The sequence below is a fragment of the Neomonachus schauinslandi genome, chromosome 13, assembly GCF_002201575.2.
Source record: "Neomonachus schauinslandi chromosome 13, ASM220157v2, whole genome shotgun sequence".
NCBI classification, from domain to species: Eukaryota; Metazoa; Chordata; class Mammalia; order Carnivora; family Phocidae; genus Neomonachus; species Neomonachus schauinslandi.
The window spans coordinates 80,583,591-80,599,848 of record NC_058415.1 but is presented as its reverse complement, the minus strand read 5'-3'; the positions used below and the strand labels follow the sequence as shown (position 1 = coordinate 80,599,848).

Here is a 16,258-nt window from a genome sequence, read left to right as displayed (position 1 = left end):
CATGCCTCACCACCTTATTTGTCCAACCACAGAACACTGCAGCCCCTGGCTTCCCGCTCCTCTCCCTCCTCCAGAAAGCCCCCGCCCTGGAGAGACTCTCACAATGAGAGAGGATGGAAATTTCCCCACGTGGGTGGTGAGGGTGGCTTCTGATGACAGTTTCCTGAGCTTCTGGTTCAGAGACCCTCAGATTTCCTGAGGCTGTCCCTGCTGACCTTTGTAGCAACCTAAATTCTAGTTTAGCAAAAGAGATCATGCTTGGAAAAATACGCTGTTTTGTTTTGTTTTGTTTTTTTTAATTAAGATTTACACCTTGTTCCCGTAATTTTCAACTTTTATAAAGCTCTCTGATGTATGCTATTTCATTTACTTTTCAAAGCCACCTTCATGGTAGATTTATTATCATTATGATTGTCACCATCATTATTATATATCTGACTTTTCAGAGGAGAAAACCAAGATTCAGAGAGGGAAAAGGTCCCATCACGGTCATACTACCAGTAAGTGGCATATCCCTGACTCAGGTTTACGTATCAGTGCTCCCCACCTTGTCACCCCCTCTTCTTTCCTCTGTCCCTGCCAGGGCCCCCTGGATGAGCTGAGTGCCGGGGGCTGCCTGAGGGAGGAGAGGTCCGGGCAGGGGTAGGTACATCTTCCCCCATTTGGCTAGAGCAGCTTCACTTCTTCTTTTTTTTTCTTAAGTTTTTATTTTAATTCCAGTTAGTTAACATACAATGTTATATGAGTTTCAGGTGTACAATAGAGTGATTCAGCATTCCCGTACATCATCCAGTATAGGGTAGCTTCACTTCTGTCTGTTTTATGAACTGGCATTTTTTTTAAAAAGAAATTTGAGTGATTTTCTGCCTTAAAAAGAGTTTGGAAACCCTCCCTTCCCCCACCCCCGGCCCCCCAGTTTGGGACTGCCTCATTTTCTAAAAATGTCATCTTTTTCATTTCTTAGAAACCCAGAAGTTGGTGACAGCAGAATTCAGAAGGGCTGGTGGTTTCCAAGCTGGTTTAACAATGGGTAAGTTGATGGGATGACCCTCTGTGTTTGTTCATCCACCCAACGCTTATAGACAGTCCGTATAAAACGGTTTCACGGTCATGACCTTCTTGGTCACTCACCTTTCTGGCCCTATTGAAGTCATACAAGGAATCTATTTCATGGTTGAGACTAGGATATTTAAGTTTGGGGGTTTTGTTTGGTTTAGTTTTTCCATTTAACTTGGGGGCGAATGGGGCTTGGGCTGAAGTTTAGGCTGTGGGAAAGATGATCGCAGCTAATTCAGTTAGCTCTTCATTAGTCCAGCAAGTTCCCTGGCCCCCTGAAATAACCTGAGGGTTCTGGGTCACTAAACTGCTAACTGTGCTGACCTGGAAGGAAAATGAGAAAGGTGAGCAGTGAGCCTTTTCACCAAAAGTATGTGTTTATGAATAAACGTATCGTATCGTGAAGCTTTCTCCAGATGTCCCCTCATTGCACACGTTCTCCATCTGGGAATCCATGTTCACAGTCACCAGCTGACCCCGTGCCATAGATCAGCCTCCCTGCCTCACTCAGCTTGCTTTCCCTTTGTATGTAGGACCCACATTTACCAAGAAGAGGAAGGCATAGACGACGAAAATGAACAAGGAGAGGAAAACAACGAAGAGCTTCAGCTATCAGACTGGTTCAACCCACAGTAAGAAAAGAAGCGTCCCCCACTCCCTTCCCCGGGGTTCAATAAATCCATTAGCTCCCATCGGGGGTGGCGGGGGCTGTGGAGGCAACAGTGCCATTGAGAACATTCCTGATAGGGGATATGGAGTCTTAGCATCCATCAGAATTTCACTGCAGATTAGATGAGAAACTGAGAGTCTGGATGTTTCGACCCAGATGCTTGAGCAACAACACAGTGATTCTGACAGTGGCTGTACCACAAAATATTGGGGCTGGAAGGGGTCTCACTGGCCCCGGGGTATTGTGGAAAGCGGCAGCATCTAGAGTCAGAGCAAGAAAATTCTGAGATTCAGCTAACTAATCTGAAAATTGGCAGTGATGATGGAAGATCTCATGAGGCCATGCATGCATTCATTAAGCGATCGTACAACAAATGTTTATCCAATACCTATGATGAGCCAGCTGGTATTTTTCAAACTACCAGTCACTGTCCATTAATATGTTCAGAAACTAGCTTAATGGGTCAAAATGAGCTTTTTTTTAAAAAAAATTGAAATCAAATAGAAAGTCGGAGGGCATCACATGAAGTAGAAGTAAGGTTAAGTATTGTGTGGTTGAATTATTGTTTCTGTATGTACATGTATGTATTCAGTTGTGATGTAAAATGCATTTCTCACTGTGAGCCATGGTAAAAAATACTGTGCTAGACATTGTGTTAGGCACAGGAGATAGGAGAAATCAAACAATATGGTTATATTCAATTAGTTCATAGTCTTCTATGGGCAGGAGATGTGCAGGGAGTATTTGCCAAAATTGGGAAGGAGGTGTGGTCAATCTGACTTAAGACAACGTGGCTGGGGGAGTAATGAGGGAGGAGCGTCCAAGATGACCGTGAGGCCGGAGAGACTGGTGGGTGGTGGTGTCGTTGACCAGGATAGGAGGAGGACAGCCAGGTCTAGGAGTAGGGGTAGGTGATGAGCTCTCCTAGGGATGTTTGTGGATTCAGGTACCCGGTGGGCATCAGGACTGAGATTCACAGAGTGCCTGTCTTAGTCTATTCAGGCTGCTATAAACAACAGATATTTATTTCTCACAGTTCTGGAGGCTGGCAAGTCTAAGATCAAAACACCAGCAGCTTTGGTGATTGGTGAGAGCCCACTTCCCGGGTCATAGACAGCCATCTTATCTGTCCTCACATGGCAGGCAGGCGGAAGGGGCGAGGGGGCTCTCCGGGAGCTCTTTCAAAAGGGCACTAGTCCCATTCATGAGGCCTCCCCCCCAAAGGCCCCACCTCCAGATCATCACACTCGGGATTAGGTTTCAGTGTATGAATTCCGGGGGGACAGACATTCAGTCTATGGAAGTGCCCATGAACTCAGTGGAAGATGTGTGGTACACACGTGGGTGGCAGTGAGACCTGTAGGCCTGGAGGGGGCCACCCAGGCAGAGGACTAGAGCCACATCCTATCATATCCACATTTAGAGGGCTGGTGAAGGAAGAGAAGTCTGAGAGGGGGCAGGAAGAGCTGTAGAGGAGGAGGATCTGGAGAGAATATTCCAGTGGGGAGAGGTATGAGCTCTGGAAAGACTGAATATGTTCTGGCAAGCTCTCTTTTTGTTTGGGGGTAGGGGATCACACTAGTGTGGAAGGATGGGAATATTGGCCCCTGCGTGTGTCATTCAATGAGCTGGGCAACAGGGTAGCCATTCGTGAGATGCTAAACCCTTACTGGAAGTGCAAGAATATGGAAGCATTGGCGCTTTGTTAAGCCCATTAGGGTGTGTGTTAGGGAGGGGAGGACCTCCATAGCCTAGGTGGGCTAGATGAGCCAGAGATGGTCACCAAGTCCCCTTCTAAGGGCATTTGTCCTCGCTTGGGATAGGGTGAAGCTTGGGACTTGGGAAGCAGGGTGAAGGCTGAGTTACTAGAGACAAAGGGCCACCAGCTGTGACTCTGCTCTCCCCCATGCATGATTCAGCTTCTCCGCCAAGCAGATGGCGAGCAGATATGTAAAGAATATCAGTTTGAAGAGGCACCAAATTTAAGCCTTCCCAAGGCAGCAAAGTCTATTTCCTGCATAAATGAATGATTAGATGAATGACTGCATGAACAAATAAATGTATCCCTTCCTGGAAACGACCTACAACATATTACAGCGTATTGTGCACACATTTCCACATCAAGATCTCTTAGCTTCTGTGACAAAACATCCTCTGGATTTCCCTCCTACTTCTCCGTAGGAGAAGTTCTCCCTTCTCGGTCCCCTCCATAAGCGCCTCTCCTGCTTCCCAGCCATCATATGTTAGAGTTTCTGGAGGCTCTCATCCATTTCCATGGCCTCAGACACCATGGTGTGAGAACGACTCCCACCTTCCCATCTTCAGCCCGAAGGTTCCCTGAGGCCTGACTTGGGTCGGACTGCCTGCTGGATAGCTCTGCACGCACGTGTTCCATGACCCAGCTGGATTTCCACATTCTACCCTGCCCTTGTTCTCACTTGCCACCTCAAGCCAGAGTCTGGGCTATCTCTCCGGTTCATCCTTTTCCCCCACCCACCCCACAGTCTCACTGATGGATGCGTTCTGTCAATCCTGCCTCCAAAATTCTTCCTGTAGCCCTCACTCTTGTTCCTGTCGCCATCCGCTCTTCGCTGGATCACGCGTGCTCTGGTGTGCTGACGCTTAGAGGGAGTTCAGTAAATAACACGTTGTGTGCACCTCACAGCTTTTCTGACCTGCTTCATGATTCACGTTTTACCATATTCATATTTAAAATATTCACTTTGAACACTTCCTCTCCCCAACACCTGGGGACCACAAGGTACCCAGTAATAAGTATGTAAAATTAAAAAGCTACCAACAGCCTAGGTAGGTGTGTGTTTCTTTCGTGGGAAGCCTCTGGCCTATCGTGGAGCCAGACACAGTGACCCAGTGGGTACTGTGCTTGGAAGAAAGGCACTGGGGTGGCTCTGAGTCTGTCCTGGCACTTTTCCCTCTTTCTAGAGCCCCATCCTTGTGATCTTGGACATCTCTGGCAATTGACAGTAGCAAAGACTAGCTCTGACACATGGGTGGCCTGCCCTGTGTCACTTCTTTTGCGGAGGAGTGGTGTTGATGGGTTTTGCTGACTAAGACTCCCTGATGCCCAGGTTCATCTGGGAACTGATCTGGTTCTCATCCTCCCTCCTCCCCTGCCCCCCACTGCCTGCGTTTTCAAGCTGTCATCCGGCTTCTTAGTCAGGGTCCTTGACATGTTGGAATTGCCAGTGAAATTTAATAATTAGCAGCTGGGAAATAGAACATTTTAATTTTTAAGTAAACATTAATTTTTAATATTGCTGCTTTTTTCTTTCCTGCTTGGAGGAAACTTCCCAGCCAAGCGACCAAACTGGACACTGCTTTTTCTGACTCAGTCTTTCTAGAAGATGTGGGCTGAGCGGGGGTACTGTTGTATAGCAGGTTGACCACCTCTTGGGAGTGTGAGATTCTCAAGGGGTAGAACGGAGTCTCATTTCTCTGATCTCCATGCTCAGCAGCGGGTCTGGTGTGGCTTAGGAAACGTGCGATGAGGGACTGCGTGCCCTGGTCTGGCCCTTCCTATAAATCAGATGGCTGAAGATGCAGATCACTTCTGCTTTTCTCTTACCCCTCCTTCCTTTATTTGTAAAATGGGGATGAGGGTAGCACCCACTTTATAAGGTGGATGTGAGGATTAAATGAGAGAGTGAAAGTCAAGTACTTGGTCCCTGTGTACCCTAAGTATTAAATAAGTACACTTGCTACGTGCTTTCCCCCACCTTCCTTTTTTTTTTTTAAGATTTTATTTATTTATTTATTTATTTATTTATTGAGAGTGTGAGAGCGAGTGGGGGGAGGGTCAGAGAGAGAGAATCTCAAGCAGACTCCCTGCTGAGTGAGCCCAATGCAGGGCTTGATCTTACTGAGATCATAACCTTAGCCAAAATCAAAAGTTGGATGCTTAACCAGACTGAGCCATACAGGCGCCCCTCTCTCTCTTTTTTTTTTAATAATATTACCTGCTTACATGTCCAGCTCATAAACAGTTGCAAGATTTAGGTAGCGGGCTGGGTCAGAACTACTAAAAGATCCTTGGTAGGCTAAAACTAAGGACAGCAAAGAATGAGGCAGTGACACAGGGCAGAGTTTAAGTTCAGAAACGTTGGTTATAGATGTGTAAGCCGTGTGTGTGTGTGTCTGTGTGTTTTGTGGTTTGAAATCCTGTCATTCAACAAAGCGGGGGGTTTTATATGACTAAAAGCATCACATAAACTTCTAAAAACATAACAAAACAAAAGCTCATTATTTCTCATTCTGCACTGCTAAAAACGCCAGGGTAGCTAAGGTGGGTGGAAATTATGACGAACGTGGGTTGTGACCCCAGCTTCCTCGGCAGAGCCAGTAAATGTCCATATAAGAAGCAATACCAAATGGTGGCTTGGAGCATGGACTCCAGAATCAGACCGTCTGGGTTCAAAACCCAGCTTTGCCTCTTACTAGCTGTGTGACCTTGGGCAAGTTATTTAACCTCTCTGTGCTGCTCATTGATAAAACGGGAATCAAAATAGCACCTCTGAAGGTTGGTGCCTTAGCACGCTGCCCGGTCTCAGCGGAAGTGCTCCGCATATGTTAGTGACCATCAGCAGCAGCCAGCTATGGGGCCTTGGACAAGTCAGCAAGTCTGTCTGAGCTTGGTTTTCTTACCTGTACAAGGGCCATCGTATGTGGAAGGACTGTTGCCAGGACTAAATGAGAAAGTGTAGTGAAAGTGCCTGGCACAGGTTGGTGCTTTCACGATTGAGGGGGGCAGGAGAGCAGCCTCAGAGTGCCCCCCCACCGCCTCATCTCTGGGGGGGGATTCAGCTGTGCTGGGGAAAAAGGGAGGCCAGAAGAAGCAGGGCTCGGGCTGGAGCGGGACGGACTGTCATCTCAAGAATTAGAGTGAAGAGCTTGGTGACTGATGGACAGGAGGATGAGAGTCTGCTGAGGCTCTTTTCCACTCTGGGGCTGGAGCTGGGGCTGGGGCTGGGGCTGGGGTGAGGCTGGAGCTGGGGCTGGGGTGAGGCTGGGGCTGGGGCTGGGACTGGGACTGGAGCTGGGGCTGGGGTGAGGCTGGGCCTGGGGTTGGGGTGAGGTGGGGGTTGACCCAGCCCTGTCCAATCTCACGCTGGAAAACCCAGCTTGGCTGATGGGATATGGGCAGTTTTGTGAAAACCCCGCCTCCACTGATGTGTAGGACTAGGGGAAGTTCTCACCGGCTCCATCTATTTGCTGACATCTCCCCACAGCCTCACCAGGGCCACATGCACACGGTCGGCAGGGACCCAATGGGGACCACTAGGACTTTGCCCTCTTGGTCTTCTGCCCTCAGTGGATGCAGTACAAGCAGATGTCTCGTGGGGACAGGCCCGTTGGTGCTGGGGTTTGAATCTGATGACTGTGTTTCGGTGTCTGCTTCCCAGCACGGGAAATACAACCACTTCCTGAGCAAATGGGGGTCAGAGCTGAGTCTGGGTCATCCCCTCCTGCGGGGCCCCAGCTGCTCCGCAGCCTATCCGCATCTACCCTCCGCAGTTGGTCAGTTTGCTGTCGCTCTTGTGTTGCTTCCTGTGTTTGTGTTGGCTTTGCCAAGTCCCTTTTGAGCATTCCGAGTGCAGAAAACAGGCCTCCCCTTTGCCCTTTGTGCTCCTAGCAAAGAGGCAGCGTGGTCTGAGGAGAGGGTCTGTGCCAGAACCCCAAGTTCCAGCCTTGGCCTCTACTGAGTCCCGGGTTTTCTAGGTGATTCTGTCTCTGTTTGTAAAATGAGTAACACCAGAACCCTCTTAAGTCTGGGCCCCTTTTTGGCCTATAACCAAGTTTTTACCCAGAAATCCCTTTCTGGCAAAAGGCAAATTAAAATAGCTTTGTCTCTTTTGGTTCCAAGATCACTCTCATCCTCCCAAGTCAAGGATTAGGGCCTCCTGCGGCTCAGATGGCACCTCGGGGATCAAACCCACAGATGCCACAGGCAGTTCAGGAAGGGGCTGGGGACAGAGGGGATGGGATCCGGAAGGAAGAAGAGAACTAGGAAAGCAGTAAATGGGGACAGAGGGTATGGAGATGTACAGGTGAGATCCCCATCAGGGCCCCAAAGGCAGCCGTCAAAGGTACCTGGCCAGAGCCTCCTGTCCCTCATGCAGAAGACGCTGCCCCTGCAGATGTCACACCAGCCAGCTGAGTGCCTGGGGCTAAGTCAGGATTCCAGGGCAGTCTCAGCAGATCACAGCTGACCCCAGTGTTCCCTTGGACAGTCTCCACCCCACCTTAGGAAAGCTGTCCTGACTCATGGGGCCCTATGTTTTGTCACCAGGAAACGTCCAGAGGTTGTGACAGTGACCGGATGGAAGGCGCCGGTCGTGTGGGAAGGCACTTACAACAGGACCATCCTAGAAAATTACTATGCCAAACAGAAAATTACTGTGGGTTTGACGGTTTTTGCTGTTGGAAGGTAAGTGTCCCTAATAAGATGGACCTCGGCTTTTTCTTGTTTCATTGTCAGATGTTTGTGAGGGGCCCTCTGGGCTCATGGAGCTGTTCCTGCCTTGTCTGAATTCTTAGATAGGAGAATGTTATAACAGGACAGTTTCCATCTCCGTTCTGCTGAGGACCCCGAAGGGCTGAGAACAAAACAATAGTAGGTGAGTCGACTCCTTCCCACCTCAAAGTGAGGGTCTCAGGTTGCTGGTAAAAGTGTCTGCTCCACCCACGGAGCCTAGGGTCTATAGCACATCCACAACGACCTCCTTCCTGACCTCCATGGCTTTCTCTGGAAATTCCAAAAATGGCAGCTGTTGGCCCAAATGTGCATCATTCGTCCTCCTACACTCTCAGACCCAGGACCAAGGACAGAAGGATTTACAGTCCAGACTGATCCAAGCATGGCAGTTCTCCATGTCTTCCATGGGCTCCTCAGGTCCTTCTTGGCCCCCAGAGATTCAGCTAGCCAGAACTTGCCCTTCTAGAGGTTGGGTAGGTTCCTCTTTCGGCTTTCATTTCCTTGTTTAGAACACCTCTTCCAAAACTACAATCATTCTTACTTGAAATTAGTAGCCATAATATTAGTTTTAAAATGTAACCCATTTTGCTCTTTTGGAAAGTTTTTGGGTTTTTTTCCCAAAACAAAAGCAGAAGTTCAATTTTCCTAGTCCCTACCCCCACCATGGGCTTCTCCTGTTCCTTTCCTGAAAACCACATGGAAAGTTGATCCCTTGGCCTGTACGAAGAGTGTTGAAGGCCCAGGTTGATCTGAGCTTCAGCTCTGCCCACCGTAGGGCCTAAAGGAAAGCTCTGTGAAGATTTGACGGTTCTCCTAAGACTTCCAGCCCAGAACCCAGAAGCCATCGCTGCTGCCAAACTAATCAGGTATGGTGACCTGGTTAGTCACCTGGATGGCATCTCTAATAGACAAGGGTGACTCTGGAGTTTTGACATTTTCCCCAGGAGAATCTGTACTGTTCTGAGTCAGGAGCCAATACTCAGCTCACCTAATCCCATGGCATGAATGTTACGGATTGATTTGATCTTGGTGTTCCCAAGAAGAACAGAATACCTCCTATGGCTCCACAATGGCTTCACCATCTAGCTGCAAATCTGCAGAACCAAACTATAAATCACCTACCCTGGGGAAAGCCCTATGCCCTCCACTCTGATGCTCGAGAGGACTGTTTGTGCACTCAACAGCAATAAATCTTCGTAAGAGTGGATTTCGACTTAGGAGGTATGATGTTTGGTTTGTTTTCAAATAATAATGCAGGAAGCCAACAGCAGTGTTTTAATCCCCAAACAATGTTAAACCTCCCTCGGCTCCCTCCCTCGCCCTAGGATTGTCTCCCAAGCTTCCGAGCACAATAGATTTTTCTTAAAAGTTCCAGAGTGCCCAGGAATTTCCTGGCAACCAGCCACAGAGCCATGTTGAACTCCCTGTTTATATTGCTCAGATATCTTCTTTCCATTTAAATAATCAGTACTGTAAACTCTTGGCCTTCTAGTGGCCAGCATTAAAAGCACACTTTATTTTGGTAGTAAAGAAAGGAAATCCAAGCAGTCACCAAAAAAGGTCAACGAAGTACTGGTTACTATGACTCGCAAAACATCTTGACTGGCTGCAGCTGTGATCAGCAAATTCAATTCAACCCACATTCACTGAGCGAAGCATGAGTCTGGGGTCTGCATGAGTTGTGTTAAGCCATCTGACTCCTACTTCTTCCTTCTCTCTGATCTCCATGGCTTTGCAAGAGCATACAGCTTGGGTTACAGAAGACAACAACATGATGTGTTTGGAATGAAGACATACATAGCTAAAATATCACCACCTACCCATTAGCATGGCCCAAATCCAAAACACACTGCCAGTACCAATACCAAATGCTGGTGAGGATGTGGAGCAATGAGCACTCTCCTTCATTTACTGGTAGGAATGCAAAATGGTACAGCCATTTTGGAAGACCGTTTGGCAGATTCTTAAAAAGCTAAACATAATCTTACCATGCAATTCAGCAACTGCACTCCTTGGTATTTAGCCAGAGGAGTTGAAAACTTATGTCTATACAAAAAACTGCACACAGATGTTTATACCAGCTTTATTGATAACTGCCAAAACTTGGAAGCAACCAAGATGTCCTTCAGTAGGTGAGTGGATAAATAAACTGTAACATCTAGAATATTATCAGTGCTAAAAAGAAATGCGCTATCAAGCCATGCAGACGTGGACGAACCTTAAATGCATGTTAACTTAGTGAAAGAAACCAATCTAAAAAGACTGCATACTATATGATTCCAACTATGTGACATTCTAGAAAAGGCAAAGCTATGGAGACAGTGAAAAGATCAGTGGTTGCCAGGGATGGGGTGGGGTTCGGGGAGAGGTATGGATGAACAGGCAGAACGCAGGATTTTTAGGGCAGTGAAAATACTCTGTATAATACCATACCTAGTGACAGATACATAGTGCTACACATCTGTCCAAATCCGTAGAATGTACAACTCCAAGAGTGAATCTTAATGTAAACTGTGGAGTGATAATGATATGTCAGTGTAGGTTCATGGATTGCAAGGCATGTATCGCCCCGATGCTGGAAATTGGTAGCAGGGGAAAGCTGTGGGAGGGAGGGGGAGCAGTGGGTACGTCTGGACAATGGATTGGTGTTTGGGGTGATCAGTGGGAGGCTCACAGGGTGAATATGTAATATAGAAAGATATCTATGCCCTATAACCCATTCTCTGGGTCCCAGAAGAGGATATGAGAGTAGTGATGGTTAGGCTTAATACGTCCCCAAAGGACCCAAGGGTCATGTCACTCTTGCATCTGGTAGGACAGTAGCAACACTGGGTATAGTTTGAGAGAGTACTAGTGCCCCCTGATGTTGGTCAGAGGGTACAGACTTCCAGTTATAAGATGAGTAAGTTCTGGGGATCTAATGTATATCATGGTGATTATAGTTAATAATACTGTTATCATACACTTGAAAGTTGTTAAGAGAATAGATCTCAAATGTTCTCATCACAAAAAAGAAACAGTAGTTATGTGACATGATGGGGGTATTAGCTAATGCTATAGTGGTAATCATTTTGTAATATATAAGTATATCAAATCAACTCTTTGTACACCTTAAACTTACACGATGTTATATGTCAATAATCTCAGTGAAGCTGGGGGAAAACTATCTAGCACCCATTTTGCCTGCCCAGAGTCTGAACCAACAGATAAATAAGACAAAGGGCTAAGCAAAGTAGATGATGTGAGTATCATGTTCATTGCAGTTAAAGCGGGTACTGGAGAAGGCGGCTTCTGTCTGCAGACTCTAGGCTTCCTGATACTGAACCACGGAATTAGAAAGATTAGGTATCCAGGCTTCCAGACACAGAGTAGGGCCTGTTCCACTAGGGTCACTTCAAGTCCCCAAGACAGCACAGGCTGTCTTCAACTGGCTGGTGGCCATTTCCAAGAGTGAGAGTGGTGGGGGCAGGGCTGCAAATGTCCTGTCGCTCTTCCAACATCAGCAGGTCAGTCACTCCTCCCCAAAGTGGAGCGAATGAATGGTGGAAAGCAGCCAGGAATGTTCCCCTATCAGATGTGGAAAACACATGTCTGAGATGGGGAAAATCATTCCTCCCCTACGCTGCCAAACACAGACAAGATGATTAGAAGAGCACGTAGTCTTCCGCACAAATCCCAGCGGTTACATTTGTCCTGTTCTTCTTTGTTTCAGATACATTGAGCATTACTTGGAGGAGTTCTTAATATCTGCCAATAGGTACTTCATGGTTGGCCACAGAGTCATATTTTACATCATGGTGGACGATGTCTCCAGGATGCCCTTGGTAGAGCTGGGTCCTCTGCGTTCCTTCAAAGTGTTTGAGATCGAGCCTGAGAAGAGGTGGCAGGACATCAGCATGATGCGTATGAAGACCATTGGGGAGCACATTGTGGCCCACATTCAGCATGAAGTGGACTTCCTCTTCTGCATGGACGTGGACCAGGTCTTCCAAGATAGCTTTGGAGTGGAGACCCTGGGCCAGTCAGTGGCTCAGCTGCAGGCCTGGTGGTACAAGGCAGATCCCGATGAGTTTACCTATGAGAGGCGGAAGGAGTCTGCAGCCTACATTCCATTCGGCCAGGGGGATTTTTATTACCACGCAGCCATTTTTGGAGGAACACCCACTCAGGTCCTAAACATCACCCAGGAGTGCTTCAAGGGAATCCTCCAGGACAAGAACAATGACATAGAAGCTGAGTGGCATGATGAAAGTCACCTAAACAAGTATTTCCTTCTCAACAAACCCACTAAAATCTTATCCCCAGAATACTGCTGGGATTATCACATAGGCCTGCCTTCAGATATTAAGACTGTCAAGATATCTTGGCAGACAAAAGAGTATAATTTGGTTAGAAATAATATCTGACTTTAAACTGTGCCAGTAGGTTTCCGAACTTGAGAGAGTATGATTCTGGCGACTTTCTCAGAAGAGTAACACTTAACTTTTAAACAATACTAACAAAACACCAACACAGCAAATACTTGCTCTTCTTCCTTATTAACTTTGAACCTGGCAGTATGGGAGAATGAACCTATGGTAATCAGATGTAAATTCCCAGTGATTTCTTTATCTATTTGGGGTTTGGGGAAAATACTATCAACTGAACCAAAAATAAAAAATAAAAAAAATTGACACAGGCAAAGAAAAAGCCAGAAACACTCTGCACGTGCCGGATAATGTACTGGAGAAAAGAGTGCTAAGGAAGTGTTTGGCAACAAGATACAGTTGTGGGGGGTCATCCCCTGGACTTCAGTGTCCTTGCTGAGTTGCTCGGCAGCAGAACTCTGAGTAAGGACACAGTCCCCCTTGGCAATCCTCAGATGGTTTCAGTAGCCGACTGCTTCAGGCCATTGGCTGTCCATGTTCTTTTCCCATCAGGAAAATGTCATTTGGCTTCTGTACAGAAGATTGGTGGAGATTCCCAATGGATATCACGGTGGTGAAGGTTTGGAGTCCCAGGGAATGTGAATGAGCCAGTGGGGGCTCAGCATGGAGTGAAAACAAAGACTCAAAGTGAGTTTGTCATGAAGTGGCAGAGAGTGGGAAAAGAGGAAGCTGGTCACTGTGGGCCACCCCTGAGGGGTTCAGGGTACGGGGTTGGTGCTTAAACACAGCACGGATCCAGGTGCTGAGTGGGAGGCCGTGTGGGCGATCTCCGGCCTCCTCAGACCCACAACGACCGGAGCGGTGGGGGCTGGCATGGAAGATGCTTCTTGTTTTGTCCAAGTCACTTTCAGTCTGCCGGACTCTGCCACTTGTGTGTCTTCAGTTCTGTGGCCGGAGGAAGTGGATGGTGTCAGAGAAGGCAGAGGCCCGTGGTGGACTGAAGAGGCTGGCTGGGAGTTCCACTTTCCAGACCTGGGCTTCATGACAATCAGTTGTCAACGTGTCCTGCCGCCGCCTGCTTTAACCCTCAGGGGCTCCCAGCCCATCATGCCCCAAAGTGGAGGGCTGACAATCCAGGAGTGGACCGGATTGGAAAAACCCTCGCGTTTTCCCCTGCCCCGTCTGCACTAAAGCAGTGTAACAACCAGATACGGTGAATAAAATGGATAATTGATTTTATATCAAAAGCAGAGGGGATGGCAATGGGAGATCCAGTCCTCATGACTGAACATCTTAACATACAGTTCCCTTCTCTAAGAGAAGCTCGGAAATCCTACATATTATTTAAAGTTAAGCAGTTCAGTGTCAAGGAAGTTGGGAGGCAACATCTACATAGGCAGGTATATTTATAGTTTGCTTGTATTCCAGTTTGGGTCATTTTGTTTCCATTTTTAAGTGATGGATTTGAAGAGCCACTGCCCTGGCTCCACAGTGGGCACAATGGGCTTATGTGATCCAAATGAAACCCACATTTTTTCCTACCATTTCACTGTGTCTCCTACTCTTCAGTCCTTGCCAAAAAAATCTCACAACCCAGCAAAACCAAACCAAACCAACAAAAATCCTGAAGAAGTGGACTTCGTGAAAGAAAACGAAGACCACATGTCCGTTAGGATGCTGCCTCTCCAGGATTCAAGTTTTCTGGGATCCATTCTGGAGTAGAGACAGTTGAGCTTTTAAGTCCTACACCAAAGAAATTATCTATCTTAAAAGATTAGGGGAAAGGGTTGATGTTTACTTTTGAGGGAATCTTGATTTCTTTTTATTCATTTAAATTTAAATCCCAAGTGAACAAACTCAAGATCTCATGAATAGTTATTCTTAAACATTAAAAAAAATAATAATAAAATTCCTGATTCACAACTGAATAAATTATTTTCTCAGTAGATTCTGGTCTGGTCATGGATTGTGTACTTCCTCCCAAAGATGTTCTGAATCATCCACTACACAATTTTACATTCTTAGACTCCAAAAAGTCCTGAGGTTCTTCTAAAAATGTGTTCACTATTACGAAGAGAGAAGATGGTTGAGAGTCCCAAACTTTCAAAACAACAAATGCTTATGGAGAGCTTTTACAAAGTGGTACATTGAAGTAATTAACTGCCCATGAAGGAACCAGAAAGAAAAGGCTTGCCCCTGAAGCCTAGGGTGGGGCGCCAGGGCAGAGGGAGAAAACAATGTCATAACTACATCTGGGGGTTATTAGTCCTGACCTCTGGGGAATATATGTGGCCCAGGGAGCCCTGGGAAAAGGCTGGACTTCCAGCAAAGTCAGGGTGGGTAGATTGGTAATAAATAGATGAAAGGTGACGAGACTGATGGAATGCGGCGCGCTAGATACACAACAGGGCATCATTCCCTCATTAGAATTATTTTCATTTTATAGATGAGCAAAGTGATGTTCAGAAAGGTTAGCCACCTGGCTAGAAAATGACTGAGCTGAAGCTCAAACCAGAGAAGCCGACAAGGATAGATGTGTTGACGCCATACATCTGACAAGCCATGTTTCATATCAAAGAAAATGCAACTTTACAGAAGGATCTTGTAAAGGGGCATTTTTGCCGTAAGAATTAATATTTTAAAAACTAGATACATCCCCAAGCCTGTTGTACTATTTCCCACTTTTTGTGTACTAAACCTGCCCTAAATGCATTAAATTAGTTAAAATGGATCGTGTAAAAAAAAATAAAAGACTGTGATCATTCTTACTTTTACTTTGTGGATGCAGGGCTGATAGAAGCCCTGGGGGCACACACTAGCTGTTGTGAAGGCAGGTGCCACGGAGGGCACGATTGCCTGGGGGCGGGGGGGCAGGTGAAAGAGACAAGCCACGCCTCCACCTTCCACTCCACCTCTAATCTGGGGGTCACATGCAGCTGGAAGGGGACACATTTCTTTAAGCCCTGAAGGGCCTTAACTTCTCTTGTCCTTCTTGGAATGACGCGTCTTTGATGTCTCCCAGCCAAAGTGACCATGTGATTTACCAATAAGGGAATCATGGTTATGGCAATATATAAGTTTATTAAATGCACTATTTGTTAAATGTACCTTATATAAATGAGTAACAGAGGCACAATAGCATACTAACAGGTAAAAGGTCATAGAAAGCATGAACACATAACATACCAATGCATACTTTTTAAGGCAAGGAAAGCAGGGTTAAGTGAGGATCCATTGGTCAAAGCCTCAGATCTATAAGGGTGCCGACTAGAATTCGCACCCAGGACTTTCTGACTCTAAATCCTTTGCTCTTTTCACAGCTCCTGTCTGCTTCCCTCACTCTCTCTTTCACATATGTGCAAGCGTGCATACATGCGCGCACACACACACATACATTTTAGTCATCTTGTTTTTGAAATTTGAGGACACCAGATGAATCAATACCAAAAGCTCTCAATTCTTTTATTAGGCATTAAAGAGAGAAAACTTAGTAGACCAAAACCTCTCAGAATGCAGGTCTAAAGCCATCATAGCGCCGTGTTAGAGAGGCAGACAAATGAAACGTGAGCAATACAGGGTCCTGGGAAGCATGGAGAAAGGAAGGAGGAAGCTGCCTCGGAGGGGCTGACTCTGAGCTTTAAAAGAAGAGAAGGGGGTAACTGAGGAGTGGAG

General features: G+C 46.7%; 1 protein-coding gene across 3 annotated transcripts in view; it reads left to right on the top strand.

Annotated features, from left to right (window-relative positions):
- GGTA1 (glycoprotein alpha-galactosyltransferase 1 (inactive)) overlaps positions 1-14,534 on the top strand; it is a 54,052-nt gene extending 39,518 nt beyond the window's left edge. For 2 of the 3 annotated variants that reach the window (XM_021691351.1, XM_021691352.1), the window contains exons 5-9: positions 447-500; positions 965-1,030; positions 1,590-1,688; positions 8,034-8,171; positions 11,932-14,534. In XM_021691351.1, the coding sequence (XP_021547026.1) occupies positions 447-500; positions 965-1,030; positions 1,590-1,688; positions 8,034-8,171; positions 11,932-12,625 (1,051 nt within the window). In that variant the 3' untranslated portion in view covers positions 12,626-14,534. The remainder of the gene's footprint in view (positions 1-446; positions 501-964; positions 1,031-1,589; positions 1,689-8,033; positions 8,172-11,931) is intronic. The other variant, XM_021691353.1, reaches the window with a different exon arrangement.
- The last annotated feature ends 1,724 nt before the right edge of the window (positions 14,535-16,258 follow it).